We start from the raw sequence: 17251 nt of genomic DNA, 5'->3' as shown, positions 1-17251 counted from the left end.
TGGAAAATTTATGGATTATGATTTAAAGTAGCAATGCCAACAGACCAGCATACTTAAATTAAATGTTTTAATTTCTGATTAGAAATATCCAACCAGATTTATGAAAGGACCTCAATGATTGTTACAAAAAGTGTTGCTTTGGTAAGGGACATTTAACTAAACATTTTGGGGATGTTTATTTAAATTAACATCTTTACAAATAAGAACCAGAGGTTCTTATGGATCTGCTTCTTATTTTTCAAAACCCATTTTAGTTGAATAGCTGTATAATAATAATAAATAATAATAATTATTATTATTATTATTATTATTATTATTATTATTATTATTATTAGTAGTAGTAGTAGTAGTAGTAGTAGTAGTAGTAGTAGTAGTAGTAGTAGTAGTAGTAGTAGTAGTAGTAGTACAGCTTGGTAAAACTTTACATAAATCATTATCTTGATTACAAATGAGGTGTATGTCCCTTTAGATATAAGTAGGAATGTATTATTATAATCACTAACAATATTTAAGTTACATAGATGTGCATGAAAAATACACAAAAACAGTCACTTTGCTTCTTTACAAAGTTTATTTAGTGCATTTCTAGTTTGTGCACAGCAGGAACCAAAATATGAAGATAATCTGTGCTCCCATTGGTTTACCAAAGTTCTGGTTCAACACCATTGGTCCACACAAGTTCTGGTGCAATACTATTGGTCCAGAAGTGTTCTAACACCCTCACATTGGTTCACTAGTGTTCTGGTATCACACTATTGGCTCACTAGTGTTTTCTTGTGGTCGTTAACATGTAAGAGCCAGAGGGGGAAAAAGGCCTGGGGGACCTTCAGCATGCTGCTACTGAGCAGAGGTCCACGAGCTTCCATGCAACAACAAACAAACAAACAAACAAACAAACAGCAAGGGACGACAGCTACCAACAGAAAGATAAACAACAGCGTCGCCCGTAAGAAGTGAGCATGGAAGCATATACAGTAAACCTTATATGTGACCTGCTGAAGCCCTCAGGAGGTTCGTCTGATATACAACAGATCTTAAAAAGGTAAAAGACACATGCGTGCGCGCTCACACACACACCTACTGCAAACACAGCTTCCTCTCGCGCGCACACACATACGCACACGCACGCATACACAGAGGCGCACGTGCATGCAAACAAATAAATCCTTATAATTGTACAAGGAATACGTCCATCATTTTTGAAAATATGACTTAACCCCATGAGCTGTGTGTAAACATAGCGTACAGTAGCATACAGGTGCATTTCAATAGTTCATTCATTCAAGCAATTCAAGTCATAAAGTGAAACTAATATAGATTCATTGCACATGTGGTGAAATATTTCTTACATCTTAAGAAATCCCCAAATTCAGCTATTCCCACAACTAAGACATTGCATGAGACTGATTGGTTATCCCAATTGCACAATCAGGATTTTCTCATCTACACTTTTTTCTTCCACTCAACCTTCCAACTGCTTGGATACAGCATTTTGAACAGCAATGTTCTTCATCAATAACAATTTATAGGTTTTTGTTACGGAAGAGTTCAAAGACAGACCAAAAAAAACAAAGTTTTTATGCCATGTTTACACAATGACGGAGAAGACTGTAGACTTCACCAGTAGTTATCCAGTAGACAGTGACTGACGCCTTCCACAAGGAAGGAAAGAAATAAAAAATCATTGTTAAAGAAGCTGTTTGCTTTATTCAAGCATACTGGAAAACTGAGTGGAAGGAAAAAAACAAGGGCTACCTGTTAAAATCCTAATTAGACTTATGTAATATCCTAGTTTACTGAGAAATTGAATTTTGAGACTTTTATGTAAGCTGTAAGTCATAATCATCTATATTGACTAAATTAAATCCTAAAAATATATATAAATTTGTGTAAAGAATCAGTTTAATATACAAGTTTCGCTTTTTGAATTGTATTACTGGAAGAAAAAAAGCTTTAAACTTGTAATTTATCAATATGCACCTGTAAATAAAGACTGCCCTCCTCACTTTTGTAACTCCATGTAACTCTCTGGCCCCTTTATACCAGGATAGGTAACACTTTAACTCTTTGGTTCTCTGTAACAGTCTGTTGAACGTACTTTGTGACTGACTGAACTCGTCTGTCCCTTCCTTGTCGCTCTCCCTCCTCTGTTGAATCTTTTTAATGTTGGAGAGCAGCGGTCCTCAAGTCGCGTTCCCGTCGCCGGGGGCAGCAGAGCCAAAAAGGGTTGATTGTCCTTGATTTATGTACATCACAGTCAGTCACAGTGGGCTCTGAGAAGACGGTGTTTGACCTCTTCTCTGTGTTTCACCTCATCTTCTCCTCCCTCTCAGAAGTAATGGGAATGTTGGCCTGAGATTTGTGTGTTTGTGGGTGAGTGTTTGTTCCTGTTGGGATGAGTGCTTGTGTTTGAACGCGTCAGTGAGGAAGTGGAGAGGCTAGGACAGGTCGTCGTTGCTGGGTGTCTTCCTTCCGCCGTTGAGCAGGGCTGAAGCGCTGCGGCTCTTGGTCGGCGTGCCGCTGCCGGAACGTGACAGTTCTGTCAGGTCATGGAGGGAGGGCTCCCTGTACATGGCCACTACACAAACAGACACACATGAATTATTAATATAGTTAGAGAACCACTCAGGTTTGAGATGGTAAATGCATTTACATAACCCTCTTCTGGTCTTATCGACCACTCAGAGCACTTTACACCTTGAGCCGAATACACACGTGTGCGGCCTTGTTCAGTCGGCGCATTTATCGTGCTTCAGTTCCTCCTTAATGATCGTTTTGAGCTGTTCAATATGTGCGAGTTCAGTAACTTAGGATTGCCTGCCATTAATTGGGAATAATGGAGAAAATTAAGAAAGGAACAATAATTTAATTAAAGAATCAATTAGTTAACAGTCACTCAGTAACAAACAAGCAGATTAGAAACAGCCCCAGCGTTTGTTTCGAGTCAGGTTTGCGTCCATTTAATGAATGCAAATCCAATAGCCACTTCGTTCCCAGCTTTGTTTTGCTCTCTGCTGATTCCCAAGGGAAATTTACCACTCTTGCGCTAACCTGGCGCATCTGGCAAGTCAAGGAGCTTTTTAGAGGTACTTGACTTACTTTTAGAGCTTTGCCATTAGAAGCTGCTGCCTGCTGCGTACAGATGCAGGCATCCAAACAAATCAGGAGCGTTTGCGAGTCAGGCAAGCAAGCAAATGCTAAACATGGAGGTCCTTAGCTCAGTGAGGGTCCATTACTGGCAGTAGTGTTAGTCATTAAATAGTTATTGGATCTGTTGATCGCACAGTAGTATTGATTAGAAACTTAGGTCAAAACTATGGACTTCCACTGTTTTATTTTGCATTGCATAAATCACATACAGTATATACATTTACATAGTATTCTTCATGAATGATTTTTTAAAAAAAAATCTTTTTTACTTTACGAAATTTTAAAACATTTTATTAAATATAGTATAGCCTGCGCATGATCTGGATGAACCTAAATGATATGACTGCTGAATATGCTTCTATATATGAATTGGATCTCTTCATCTCCTAAAGCGCCTTGAGATGACATTTGCTGTGAATTGATGCTGTATGAATAGAAGTGAATGGTGCTGAATGATTTCTTAGTGAAGAAAGAGCGCCGGCAGACTTTGATGAGCATTTTCAGCCGGCTGACTGACAGGAAACATGGGCCCAAACAGAGAAGCTGTCAGGCAAAGACAATGGAAAAAGAATTATAAAACTCCTTAGAGCAAATAATTCAAGTGTAGAGAAGGAGCTCCATTTTTACTGCCTCTAAAACTTGGAGCAACAAACAAAACATGCGTCTGCATCATACGTGTCTACTGTCATTGTTCTTCACTATGTCCACACAAAAGACAACTGCTACTATATGAGTTTCGACCTGGTCAGAGATCTTTGTGATGAAATATTATGCAAGAATTTTCTGTTACTTTACACCGCATTAAGAAAAAAAGAACAAAAATAAAGGAAAAGAATGTAAGATGACTCTCTGTTTATTCAACTGCATGAAGGATATCGAACTAAAAATGATCAAATACAGACAGGAGCTTTTAAAAACCTTTATATAGCAATTTAATTTAGCATGGTATTGGAAGCTACAAATAAAATGTCTTATTTATTGCTAACACCGGGCCGAGTGCATGTTTTATTTTTGGTTGCCATACAAATGAAGGTGAAGGCAAAATAAAGAAAAGCTCCTTAAAAGAAGACAGGAAGCAAACAACCCTTAAGAACACGCAACAAAAATAAAGTAAGAAATGCAACTGGCATACTCGAAACAAAATATCTGAACAAAATGAATCCCATTAAAAGCTAATCGGAAGAAAACAAGGATAATAGGAATCAGAATGAAAAGTGATCTGCACTGTGGAATAAGATAAAACCATAAGCTTTTCTTTAATGCAGATCCAATTAAATATCCAAGTGTGTTTTCCTCAACAGACTCAGAGATTTTCCACGTCTCTGATGAGCGTTGAATGTCAGATAAAAGAGAGTAGATAGTGAACACCTCTGCAATTAATGCAAAAATGGGACGCAGTTTTTTCAATAATTTCTTTTTTATTGAGATTATTGAGCTTTTTTTTTTTTTTTTTACAGATTATTGATAACAAATTTTCTGTTCCAACATATGAACAATCTTGCAAACATCAGGCCTACGTTTAAGAGGCAGAGCTATTGAAATTATGTATGAGAGGATAAAATGTTGATTGAAATGCAAATCAACTTTTTTTTATTAAAAAGTTAAAAAAAAAGTTGCCCTTAAGAATTAAAAACAAAATAGGATTCAATTATTTTTCATAGGATGTTTTGATTATTTTCTATTTTGAACATGTAAATAAATAAACAAATTAATAAGTAAATATGATCAATCTTTCCCAACAAACATTTAGATGTTAATTATTTTTAGGTTCTTTTTTAAAATAAAAATGTGTTCAGATTTATAGTTAATCAGCATTTTCTAAATTTACATATATGCGTTTCAAATCTGTGAGCATTGTAGCATATTTGTTCATGAACATTCAAAATATTAAATGCAGGCCATCTAACGGGCCATGTAAAGGTTAATTACTGTTCTTTGTGTGTCTTCTAAAATATCACGCTTTCCCGTGTTACACTTGAGTAAACTACATATTAAATCAAAGAAGAGCAAACATCAAGTGTGTTTTCCTTAATCAGACTTTGGGCTATCTTAAAAGGAGCAGCAGCAGATTAATGTGAAAAATCGCTCTATTATTTTAATTATCTGCACAAAGCATATAGTGTGCTATACAATACAGCTGAAACATTAAAGTGAATAAAGCTAGAAAATAATGCAAGTTCAGAGGAAATTGACTTTAAGGAGAAAAGACTTAATTAAAACTTTGTTTTCAGATGTTAGAAGCTCATTTTATAATTTATAAGTTTATAACGCACCATTCTTTTGGTGTGTTGAGTAGCTTTGGATGTTTTGTAAAAGTCCTGCAAAGTCACAAAGGCCACAGCAAAGGAGGTTATTTTCCTTCCACTCCAGACGCTGCTTCTAAGCTGTGTGAATTGTAACCTAACAGCACACCAGATTGTTCTTCTCTCGCTTTTATGCACCAGCATGTGGCCAGCTTGGCACTTCTTAAGCAAGGACTGAACAGCTGCCTCTTTTACATCATTTTGTTAACAAATAGTGTGGATTTTTAAGATTGAGAGCCTAAAAATGAAAAAAAAAGGACAACAAAACAGAGAATTTAAAACAAATCGCAACAATAGCTGCCCCACTGTGCAGAGTATATATAATAATATATATTTTAACTTTTAAATATAGTATAAAATAGTGCCAATAGTGAGAAGCTTTACCAAACACTCAGTGTGGAGGAACTTTCTCTCCAGTGTTAAATGATCAAATAAAACCTAAATGTTTTTAAAAACAAGAACTGACCTGTATATATTTCAGGGTCAGGATGGTATATGTTGTTTTTATCAAGACATCACAATCTAATGGTCTTTTTTTACAAATGTAATGCACTGTATTTTGATGCTCTGAGATTCCCAAAGTGGTCTGATGAAGCACAATTAACCAGAAAATGCGCCTTGGCGTGAGTTTTAGTTTCAAGCATCAGGCACACCAACGTGAGTGAACGTCCATTAGTGCAGACAGTGTCTGTAAAGTATTGCATGTCACTCTGTAATATTACTATTGGATATTTGCAACAATATTAATAGTAGCAGTTGTGTAGATGCTGTATAAGTGGGAAATGTGTGATGCAGATGGTATGTGAAAGCAACAGTGTCATACTGTAAAATGTTCTAACATGGCCAAAGAATCTGTTGCTCCCTGGCTTAGTTTGTAATAAACAATTGTCTGTTTCAGTAGGAAGACAATGCTGGAGCACAATTTACCCAAACTAATGTTTGTTTCTCCAGAATTAAAACTCAATGCAGATATCAAATTGCGGAGAAACCACACTCCTTTTGTAACCATTTGGCAGAATATTTGCCCAATATTAGGAACCTAATTGGTAGAGCTCCCTATAATTGGTTGTCTTTTGCCACAGACCCGAAATTTATGAATGCCATCTGATGTGCACATACATTCTAGAAACCAAACCTTTCCAAAACCAGTTTTGATTTGCATTTGGCATCACTGCCCTGATGGAAATCTTCAGCTTCACCTCCAGTTATTGGCTCTACATTCTTTGATACATGAGCACAATTTAGTGATTCAACAGGACAACATTTCAAAATACACTTCAAATATGGTTTTGGAACAGATGAAGCGGGACGACATTGAGCTTCTGATAGGTGGGATAAAACTTAAAAACCACACTGTCCTTTTATGTCTATAATCAGTTGATGTGAGCTCCTCACTGACAATTGTTATAGATGATGCTAAAATCAAATAATAAACCTTCAAATAAGCAGAGCATCTTTTAAAGAGTTGGTTCAGTCCTACCTTTAAGTGGTTTCGGTATGAAGTGTGCGGCAGCCTTGTTCTTCTTCACGTGATTCCCCTTCATGATCGCTCCCTCCTTGTTGAGTCCCAGGTACCACGCCCGGCCTGACTGCTGCTGTCTGTACATCATGGACGAGTACGTGACGTAGTAGTTCTCAAACACAGACTCCTTGAACTTACACTCTGGGGTGAAATGTTCCTGAGAGGAGAACGGGAGGCGTGTTAGAAGAAATTGCCCAGAAAAGATGCCAAAAAGGCGGGAGCATTAGCTGCAGGAGGAGAGTGAAGATGCGTGCGTTTTGTAACGGCAGCTCTGTTTCAAAACTTTCTAATCAGTCCCTCCTTTCATCCGTCAGGCGCTCCGCTCTTAGAATCATTATCTTGGCCGGGCCGTGGTCTCAAAGAAATGAGCTGCACCAACTTAGGACAGCTGACATTTGCATTTCCTTATTCCTGTGTCTCCATAGCAACCAGCTACTCCCTTGAATACCAACCAGCCCACTGGGAAAGATGGTGGCCAGGTTGCTGAGGGAAACAGGAAGATACAGAAAGGATGCCGTTTCTCACTGACATGTGTTAATACAGCAAGAATGTTGATTAGGCCTGAGCTGCGTGACGTCTGGCCAGACCTGGTGTGAAAAGCAGAGGGCCGTGCTGTGTTGGGTTTTTTTAATATCAAGTCAGGAGATGGAAGAAGTGATATCAGTGTTATGACAGAGGTTTGAAAAACAGCAGAAAGCATCTCGAATATGATGGACCAGATATTGTGGTTGTATACGTGATTGCAAAGGCGGAGGTGGGCATCGCTTTTTTTAAAATTATTTCCTCTTTGTTAGTTTTCATCACTTGGTCTTGTAGCTTTGCTTGTACAGATTGCCAGAAGTGTGTGTGTGCGTGTGCGTGTGTGTGTGTGTGTGTGTGTGTGTGTGTGTGTGTGTGTGTGTGTGTGTGTGTGTGTGTGTGTGTGTGTGTGTGTGTGAGAGAGTGTTTGTGTGTGTTATTTTTGTTGGTTCTTGTTGTTTTTGCTTCCACACCACCCACCACCAGAGCTGAAGAGCTAAAACGAGGTGCTCGAAGCGCAGCCCTGCAGCCAACTCCAACCTTCTGGCCTGTCTGATTAAATAAATGCAGCAGCGCCGGGTTTTTGTGTGTGTGTGTGTGTGTGCATGTCAATTTGGAAACGACATGAGGACAAATTTCAGGAGAAATCTTTTCCATCAAGAATGACCAAAGGCAACAACAAAAACAAGAGGGCGAGCAGAAGAAATCAGCCCTTAGACGAATATCCAGAGATGGATAAGTGAGGCTCAGATGGCGCGTCGTTAAAGGTGTCGATGTGACGAGAGCGCAATAATGAGTGTTCTCTCGGTGGAAGCTTTTGCTTCATTAGTCAACATGACAAAAATCTATCACATTAGTCATGATGGCGCCGTTTTTAGTGACCTACCGATGTGTAGACGAAGCCTTCGTTGTTCATTGCCAGGTAGAGTTTGGTCTGGACGCCCTGGATAGCCACGACACGGAGCCCCACAGGGATCAGGTTGAACAGGGCTGCACACAAACAAACAACACGTTCACAGAGAGAAAACAAATGGATGTTCAGAGGGAGGAAAACAGAGAATGATCCTCATCAATATCACTGACATAATGACACGTCCATTTTGCCACAGAAAAGCAATTTTAAAAGTTCAGTCAGGCACAAACAACGGCATAAACAATTTAGCTTCCTGCACAATTTACTGTCTGCAAGGAAAAAGGTAGGAAATGTCAGCAAAATTTGCAAAACATCGTTTTAAACAAGAAAGAAAAAATATTCATGTTAAGCATTGGGTACCAGGTCTTGGACCTTGAACTCTTTTAGATGTTGTCACATTACATCCACTCCAAAAATGGAGTAGAAGTTAAGAGCTACATCAGGTTGGGAAACTGTATGTGGTACGACTGGAAAATGTGTTTACAGATTCTCCTGATGCAATCTGACTGAGCTTGAGCTATTTGGTAAAGCGTGGACAAAAATGTCAGTGAAAAAGCTGGTTAAGACACAAAGGGCTTTGCAGCTGTGAAAGCAACAGATTGTTGTTTCACAGTCTCAACTCAGGGGACGGAATATAGACAGGCCACATTTTTCTAATTTTAATTGATATAAAAAAAACAACATACGTTGTTTTTCTTCTTCATATGCACTACGTTGCAATAGTCGGTCAAAGGTAACACATTTGAGCTCAAGAAAAGTCAGCAGTTTAAAAGCTGAGACATCAACAGACATTGGTTGAAAAGTGATTTTAATAATCTAACATTTATCCGTCAAAAGCACCAAAACAAAAGTCGTTAATTTTTCTCCAGCACAATGTCATTTAAAAGCCGTTTTAGACATGCAGTAAGCGACTGCAAAACAATTCAGTTGAATACTAGAAAAAGTCTCTGGCTTTACTTTAATGTGGTGCTTATTCCCATCTGTTGAAATTTTCCCAACTATAACCCATAATTATTCTTAAAAACGATCAATACAAATTTGGGGGCGAGAGCTTTAACTCTGGAATGGGTGTGGGGTAATTCCATGGGGAAATCATCCATGTCAATGAACACCATTCAGTCATAATGCTACAAACTCCCACCTCTTATTGAATATGTGCCTATAGATGTCTCTTTTCTGCTCGGTACCAGAAATGAGGATTGGAGGTGGTGGGCAATTATATGGGTATTTAAGGAACTTTGTGGGAACAACAAAACACCACAAGCTCTTTATGTGCTTTGAGCCACTTCTAAGGAGATTGCTGTAGCGCCACTGCTATCGTTCAGAGTAAGGGGCTGCTTCTGCAAGGGAGTGCTGCTGGTGTGTGGGAGGTGCGATAGGTCTGTAGAAATGTTTAGGTTTAGCGTCAAAGCAAAATGCAAGAGAGAGCTGGGATGCAGCCAATACTCAGCAAATGAAATCTCAGGGCACATTGGAAAATATATAATAACAATAAAAGTGCCAAATGTCAGGTTTTTTTTTTGGTTTGGGTGCAGCTCAGTCACAAATCAGAGTGTAGAAGTCAGACTAAATTTCAAACACATGCAGCTCATTCAACTCAGGTCATTTTAAAATTAATACAGTCAATTACTATTACAGTTCAGCTGAATGCATTCAGATCCAGTAACTTTGTAGTCAAGATTAGTGAATGGTTATAGTTGAAAAATGTCAATAAAGTCATGCTAGTTGCAATTCAAAGATTTGGATTGATACTGAAGGAGAACAGTAATAATGGTAGTAATTAAAGTTAGTTGCTGAAAAATACAAAGCCTGGCTCCATTGTTTACTCAGTTCTCCATAAGATAAGATAACTATACTTTGTGTAGCTTGTTATCTTGTTTGGGAAATCTGAAACCTTACAGCTGCAAACCATTCTGTCTTATTTGATGTTGCGATACGTCTTCAGCACCGGGAGATAGTGAATGACTGAAAAAACTAATATTTCAGATGGAGTGCAGTAAGATTGAAAATGTGAGCAGAAAATGGCATGCCAGAAGTTTACATACAGTCTTCATTCATACGGAGTTTGGGCTGTTAATCATGCATTTAAAATGCTCTTTCTTCAGAGAACCGATGGCACTTTAAAAACAACAATCAGGTGCATAAGACTGAATGTAACACAAGTTTTCATTTCAGTGGCACCTGATCAAAGTGACACATTTGGATAAAATAAAATTGATATATACATCCCTGCTAGTATTCGGTTCAGTGTCCTTCAGCAATGTGCACCTCCAACATATTGTTAATCTCCATCAGGTCTTTGCCGTAAACATGGCTGAATATTTGGCTATTCCAGTCAGAACTCATTTTAAACTGGTTATTTTCCCTGCATCAGCATGGCTTTTAAAAATAGCCCATTTTCTTTAACATGATTTAAGGAGGACATTCAGGAGAAAATAGTTGATTATGTTTAAGGACAGAGTCTCCAACCCATTATAAAACTGGGAGGCACTGGAACACCAGCATCCATGGTGAAGTCAGACTTATATCAACCTGGACTGATGGGATCCTGACCAAGAAAGAAGAACTGCTCAAATAAGCACAAACTAAATCTGTAGCTGCCCACAAGGACAATCCAAAATTATTCTGGTAAAAGGGATTTATCCACAAGAGCGGGAAAAACTGAGGAATCAATGCAAGGCTTTTAAGTGGGTGAAGTAACAAAGAAGGATGACCTCCAAGCATACATTTTTACAGGAAATGAAAAGTAAATGATTTAAACTATGAACCCAGCAAACATACAGCATAAATAGTTTTGGAATGGAAAAAGCAATATAACATGAAGCTTCAGGAACGACGTAGCAGAAAAGTGGGGATTCTTCTATTGAGTATGGTGTATGGCAGGAAACTTGCTGTGTTGACTGACCCATGTCTGATAAGAAAGGTAATAAAAAACATCTGGCCAGAATTGTCAGGAGCTTGTTAATGGCTACAAAACTCTGTGGGTTTTTTGTAACTTGATGAGGCTGTCATGACATGCTGTTCTTGGTTTTACTTCAGACACTTTAGTCTTCAGTTTTTTAGGATCTTAATTTTAGTTAAGCTATTGTTTCCATGTTCTTTTGTTTATTTACTTAGAGATAACCGTCCTCCTGCCTCCAAGCTGCATCTGCTCAGTTATTCAGTCTCACCTGTTCCTTGTTTCTGTAATCATCCTCCCAGCGTTTATAAGCCTCTGATCTCCATCAGCTCCTGCTGTTTCTCACTTTTCTTTTTTGTACTGGCTATGCTTCCTGTTCCCACTGAGCTTCAGTTGCTTTAACTTTACTTTGCTTTGGTGCACACAGTTTGGTTTACTCAGGCTGCCTAAGGACGGATCATAATATTTGAGCTTGTATGAATAGTTTAGACCTTGTGCGGAATAGAAAGATTCCCTATTCCTTCCTATTCATTGATGCTCTCTGCTGTATAATCACTTCAACTTGGTCAAATGTTATATTAAAAGTCCCCAAATAATTTGACATTCATATCCCAGATGAGTGCAGCTAAACTTCTAACAGGCACTATAAATGCCGCCGGCGGTCGTTGTTTTCCATTTCCATTCATATGGAAAAGTCACTACAGTAGACTGAGAAGCCATGGAAGGGATGTGATGATTTGTCCCTGTTTTGTATGTCGAGCCTTCATTTAATTACAGTCAATCAGCCAACCATGTTCTTTTTAATGACTGTGGTTGTTTGGAGACTTGGATTACAGGGATTATCTCTCCAAACCCCCGACATGGGTGACCAGGTTCATGTAGGCGTTTACATGATGTATGCTGCATGTAATCATTTAATTAAAGAAAACACTTTTATGTGTTTTGCTTTGTGCTCAGTAGCTGGAGAAGCAAAAGATTACTGCAAGACCCTGCCGAAATCAACTGTGCACAAGAAGACTGTTATCTTAAAATGCCAACAAAATCGAAATGATTTGTGTAAATCTAAGTTTTTTTGGGGTTTTTTGTTTTTGTTTTTTTAAGGATATATTCAATTAAGTGAAGGGGAAAGTACAACAAAAGAGATGGAGTTCTTTTATCCTCATATCCGTCATTATTTCTGAAATTGGAAAACCGCACAATGTTTTCTGTTGATGTTTAATCAATTAATTTAACCAGCCGGCACGGACGGATTCCACAGACAGCACTGTCACCTGACATTTGGAGGAAAAAACCTGCTCCATCTTACTAATTAAATGAGCACTTGACATGTTGTTGAGTGACTGCCTGAATTAAATGTTCAGGATCAAACGCCTTTCCACACTGTGACGTTTATCTTTAAATTGGATTTAACCAGAGGTAGAGGCAAACCCCAAAGTGCTTATAAAGGGGCTAAATTTAATCCGAGTCATTGCTAGATACCAAACCTTTGCCATGATGAAATACTCTTCAATTCTGTGAAGTTAAACCCACCTTATGACAAGGGAGAGCACAAAATAGAGGACATGTGTTTGAACAATTCTTGACTCTCAAAGTGAAAATAAATTACAGTATTTGTGTTTTATTGAAGCAAGAGTTTGAATTTGAACCTACTGTAGCTGAGTTTCAATGTTAGGAGTATCTAGCTTTTTAAGATTCAAATGTCAGATTTTCCAGTCAGATTTAGCTAAACCCAGTCTTGGATGGACAAACGGCAGACAGATGGACAGATGAATGTCAAAATAATCTACTGTATTTTAAAAGTAGAATTTTATTTCTACTTAAAACTGATTTTTCAGTTTCTGGTTTGGTTGTTTAATGACTGGTAGGAAATGATTTTGTTTGTTAGTTTTGTTAAATGTATCCTTATTGAAAAAATGGATGAAATGCTTTGCTGCTTTCATGTAGTAAAAGAAAACAGAGTCGCTAAAGACTCCAATCTCTTCTATTTAATACCTGCATGCTCTCCTCAGCATTATAGAGTATTACAACACATGATATGTAAGATAACAACTTTGTATTCCTGTGTCAAAAGATTACTGCAGCTCCTTACAGCTACCAGGTTAAGAGTGTCCATGACATCAATAAGTGAAAAAGCCAGAATCGTTTTCCATCTAATGCAAAAAACAGGCAAGTTTTGTCCCAAAATGTTAAGGTTAGCAATAAGGACTAAACTAGATTCAACAAGGATAAAAAAGCACAGAAACTAATTAATTCAGACAGAGGTCAGAATGTCCAACTGAGAAATGAGACAACACTTCAAGAACTATTTCTGCAATGTAAAGAAATATGACTCAGTGTGAGCGCCTGTGTCATGTGAACCGTTTTCAGTCATACAGCATTCTCTGTGCGTGTTAAAGAAAACAAACAGTCAAATAAAACAACCAAATGTGCCACAGTAAAAATAAATATCTACTTTTACATTGTTTTTTATTTATTTAGATTGTTTCATAATGCATCAGGATGTTTGCAATATTGCAATATAAAATGACAGTTATCCTACATCCCGTCTCCCCCGGCAATTAATTCAGGGAGTAGTTAAAATATTTCACTCAAAAATGCTTCAACAACCACAATCATTTCTCACTAACTTCAGTTACGTAAACGTATATGTATGTAATGTTATGTAAGTAATTATCAGTCACACCGCAAACATTATCTGAATGCTTGAGAAGAAAATACATGCATCTTAACGTATTTATATCTAGTAGCTAATGTACTGAAATTGTATTCTTCTTGGTATGTAGTTGTAACAAAATAATACACTTTAATAAGCGTACTACTTTTCACATTTATTTTGGGTACAAACAACAATACTTCATTGTATCAACTATAAATTTCACTTTATTTCCTGTTTTTGTATCTACAAAATATGTTTTGGAGAAGTTCTACACTATTTCATTCTGCTTCTCATGCTTGGTGAGAGGAAGCTGCGCTGGTAAACCTTACAGCCCGCGGGTGAAACGGGATCCAGCCTTACCATAGGTGCTGTCCTCATCCTTGGTTCCATCGACGGTGCCGTCCTGCTGCATCTGCAGCTGGAAGCCCTGGCGACTGGAGAGCCTGGTCACTATGCCCTTTAGCTGGGGCTCTGAAAGAGAAAAGAGGAGAGGAAACGCATTAAAATGCACTTGCTTATGTCAAAGTCAGGACTCTCCAAGAAGCAGGAAGTGTTTGCATCTCCAGTCTTTGCTGCTTGCATTAAAACCAGATGGATATGAAGTGATGTCACATGACAAGAGCAGCAGTTTTCTGCTTTGCGTGATGTTTGCAGACACCTGCTGCTTACAGGACTCCACAGTGGGCCGAAATAAATGGCTAATTAAACGCAACCTGTGCGTTGCAACCTCAACAGCCCCACAGCGGTCTATATGATGGGGACAAATGAAGAAGAGGTGAGCCTGCCTTGGCGATGAAGAAAAATGGTGTTGGATGATGATGATGTTGATGAAGATTTTGATGGCTGGTTCTTTCGCTCCCCTTCCCTCCCTCAAACCTGGTGGTCGCCTTCTCTTCCTCTTCTTCCTCGATCCAAACAGTTTGACTCGAGAGAACACATTCAGCTTGCTCGGCTTCTCGTTGGCGCCCTTGGTGTTGCTGGGACTGCTGCTGCCGCGGCAGGCGTTCGCCTTCTCCCGCTCTCTCGCCTGCCGCTTCTGGCGGATCAGGGAGCTGGCGATCGCCGCTGCCCGGGACATGCTGCTCAACCCGGCGGCGTGAAGCGAGGCTGTGCGTCCCGGCTGGAAGAACTGTTCGCGAACAAGCCGGTGGGGGTGTGTATGTACGTGTTAAAAAGTGAGGGGTTCTAGGCCACCCACGACTCAGTTCGCATCACACGCCCGGCCGATGGAGGCTCGCAGATTGCCGAGGGGATTTTTCAGGGGAAAACATCCAGAATCCTCCATCGGCGCGTCCGGGCGCCACATGGAAGTGGGTGCAGAAATGCTCCAGCGCCTGAACCTTAACGACGCCGCCTCCCATCCCCCAGGGAGGGGGGGTGGAGGGGGGTCTTGAGTGGCAAAAGCTGTCTCACTAACCCCTCAGGTGATTTTTTTTTTTCTTTCCCCCAAGTGTCCCAAGAGAGTGTGGAAGGAGAGCAGAGGCTGCGTAAAGATCCACTCCGCGTCCAAGTGGCGAATCAACAGCTTCTGAACTGGTGTGATCGGCGCCGGCTGTTGTTGTTGATGATCACTGCAGCTGCTGCCGTCTCTGCTCCTCTTCTCCTGCTCCTCTCCACGGAGACGCTCCACTCCTCGACGCTGTCCGTGACAGAAATGCAGCAGCCGCAATGTTTATCAATGAAACAACTCGGGGCGCGATCGGCGGAAAGGGGATCATGATGCTGCTGCCGTGCCGTTCATAAAACTGCTGCAGCCCAGCCCGCTCAGAGGATGAGGAGCGATGAGCAGGGGGGGTGGGGGGGGGAGTGCATGCATACAGGGAGCAGTGGGTGCAGGTGGGGAGGGGGTTCTGGAAGCTCAGTCAGATATAGGACACCTGTAGCCCTGCACCCCACGTGGCATGATATTTACATGTTGCACTGATGTGTGATAGGCAGAGCTAGACAGAAGAGGGAAGGGGAGGAGAGGGGGGTGGGGAGCACTAGGGAAGGAGGGAGTGGGTGTAATATAGGAGGAGGAGAATATACAAGAAAAAAAGAGGGAGAGGCGAGCCTGAATGAATGAGAGGAGGAATAATAGAAGAGGAGGGGTTGAGGGAGAAAATTAGATATTGAGTGTGACTGAGTGAGAAAGAAGCAAAAATGAACCCACAAAAAGGATTAAAAAGTGAAGGATGGGTGAAAGAAAAGACAAGAAGAGAGATGGACTGGATGACAAATGATAATATAAATGTGAAGGCACTTTTAAAATAAAGAAAACTGTGAGGAATCATGGAAAACAAACACACCACTCAGCCAGAGATTGAAATCTATTTCCGATAATTGGCTCTGATCAGCGGCCATCTCTCCATTCTTCATCTATTTGCTTGCAGGGCAGTGAGGAGGCGGGGGCGCACTGGACAAGAGGGGAGGTGCACCCTGGACAGCTCTCCAGTGGTCAGTGACCATTAGTTCAAATAAATTAAAAAAACATTTATCTTGTTAATAAACATGTAAAAGCTAAAAGCTTCCTGAGTCCATTTATTCTGCCCAGGAGCACTTTCTAGCTACCTTTGGGATATGTAGTTAATTTCTTTTGATGCAGAGGAGCAGCAGCTCAGATGATGGCGTCCTCCACCATATAGCTGTGGCTGAGGCCAACCATACTGCAGAGAAAGATCATTTCATTCAAGTGCATGAATACATGCAATTTTTGATTACCTTATGTATCAACCAGGATACATATGAAATAATCATGAAATAATCAGCCAGGATCTTATGTATCGATTTGAACATTATCACAACAGTGAATCAAAGACATTTCTTCTTGGCCGGCTTTGTCACAGACCACACAACCACCTACCATCATCTACGAACAAAGCACCAAAATATTTCAATAGAACAACAACTTAAAAGGGTTAACACTTCTGCAGTTTCAGAGCCTAAATAAATAAATTCTATGTCTGATATGACTGTTTACGTCATGTATTTGTTAACATTCATTTATCTACCTGATGATGTGCTTAACTGAGACAAACGTATGTATAAATACATGTTTTCACTTGATCCTCGTCACGAAATAAACCCTGCAGGTAAAGTTTGAAGACGAACAGGATGAAGAAGGTTCTTCAGGAATAAAAACTTAACCCTCAGATAGAAAAATGAAGCAGATTCATGCAAACTCAAGCACTGAAAATCATCTGCAGCTCTATCCAAATAAGTTTTAACTATGAATTGGAGTTTTCTGAATTAAACACAAAGTTGAACCTAATGCCAACTGCGTTACCTTTTCTGATGTCATTGACCAAAA

The 17251-nt window shown here is 39.6% G+C and overlaps 1 protein-coding gene across 3 annotated transcripts in view; it reads right to left on the bottom strand.

The window, feature by feature from the left end:
- Positions 1-552: 552 nt before the first annotated feature.
- The window catches only part of fgf13b (fibroblast growth factor 13b), a 25348-nt gene continuing 8649 nt past the window's right edge, over positions 553-17251 (bottom strand). For 2 of the 3 annotated variants that reach the window (XM_081615447.1, XM_008427484.3), the window contains exons 2-5: positions 14323-14433; positions 8381-8484; positions 6934-7132; positions 553-2578 (exon numbers count right to left, since the gene is read on the bottom strand). In XM_081615447.1, coding sequence (XP_081471573.1) covers positions 2439-2578; positions 6934-7132; positions 8381-8484; positions 14323-14433 — 554 coding nt within the window. In that variant the 3' untranslated portion in view covers positions 553-2438. Of the gene's footprint in view, positions 2579-6933; positions 7133-8380; positions 8485-14322; positions 14434-14838; positions 16165-17251 lie in introns of those variants that run through there. The other variant, XM_008427483.3, reaches the window with a different exon arrangement.

Source organism: Poecilia reticulata, chromosome 14 (genome assembly GCF_904066995.2).
Source record: "Poecilia reticulata chromosome 14, P_reticulata-male-v2, whole genome shotgun sequence".
Taxonomy (NCBI): Eukaryota; Metazoa; Chordata; class Actinopteri; order Cyprinodontiformes; family Poeciliidae; genus Poecilia; species Poecilia reticulata.
The sequence above is the reverse complement of the archived record's forward strand: the minus strand, read 5'-3'. Positions and strand labels throughout refer to the sequence as shown.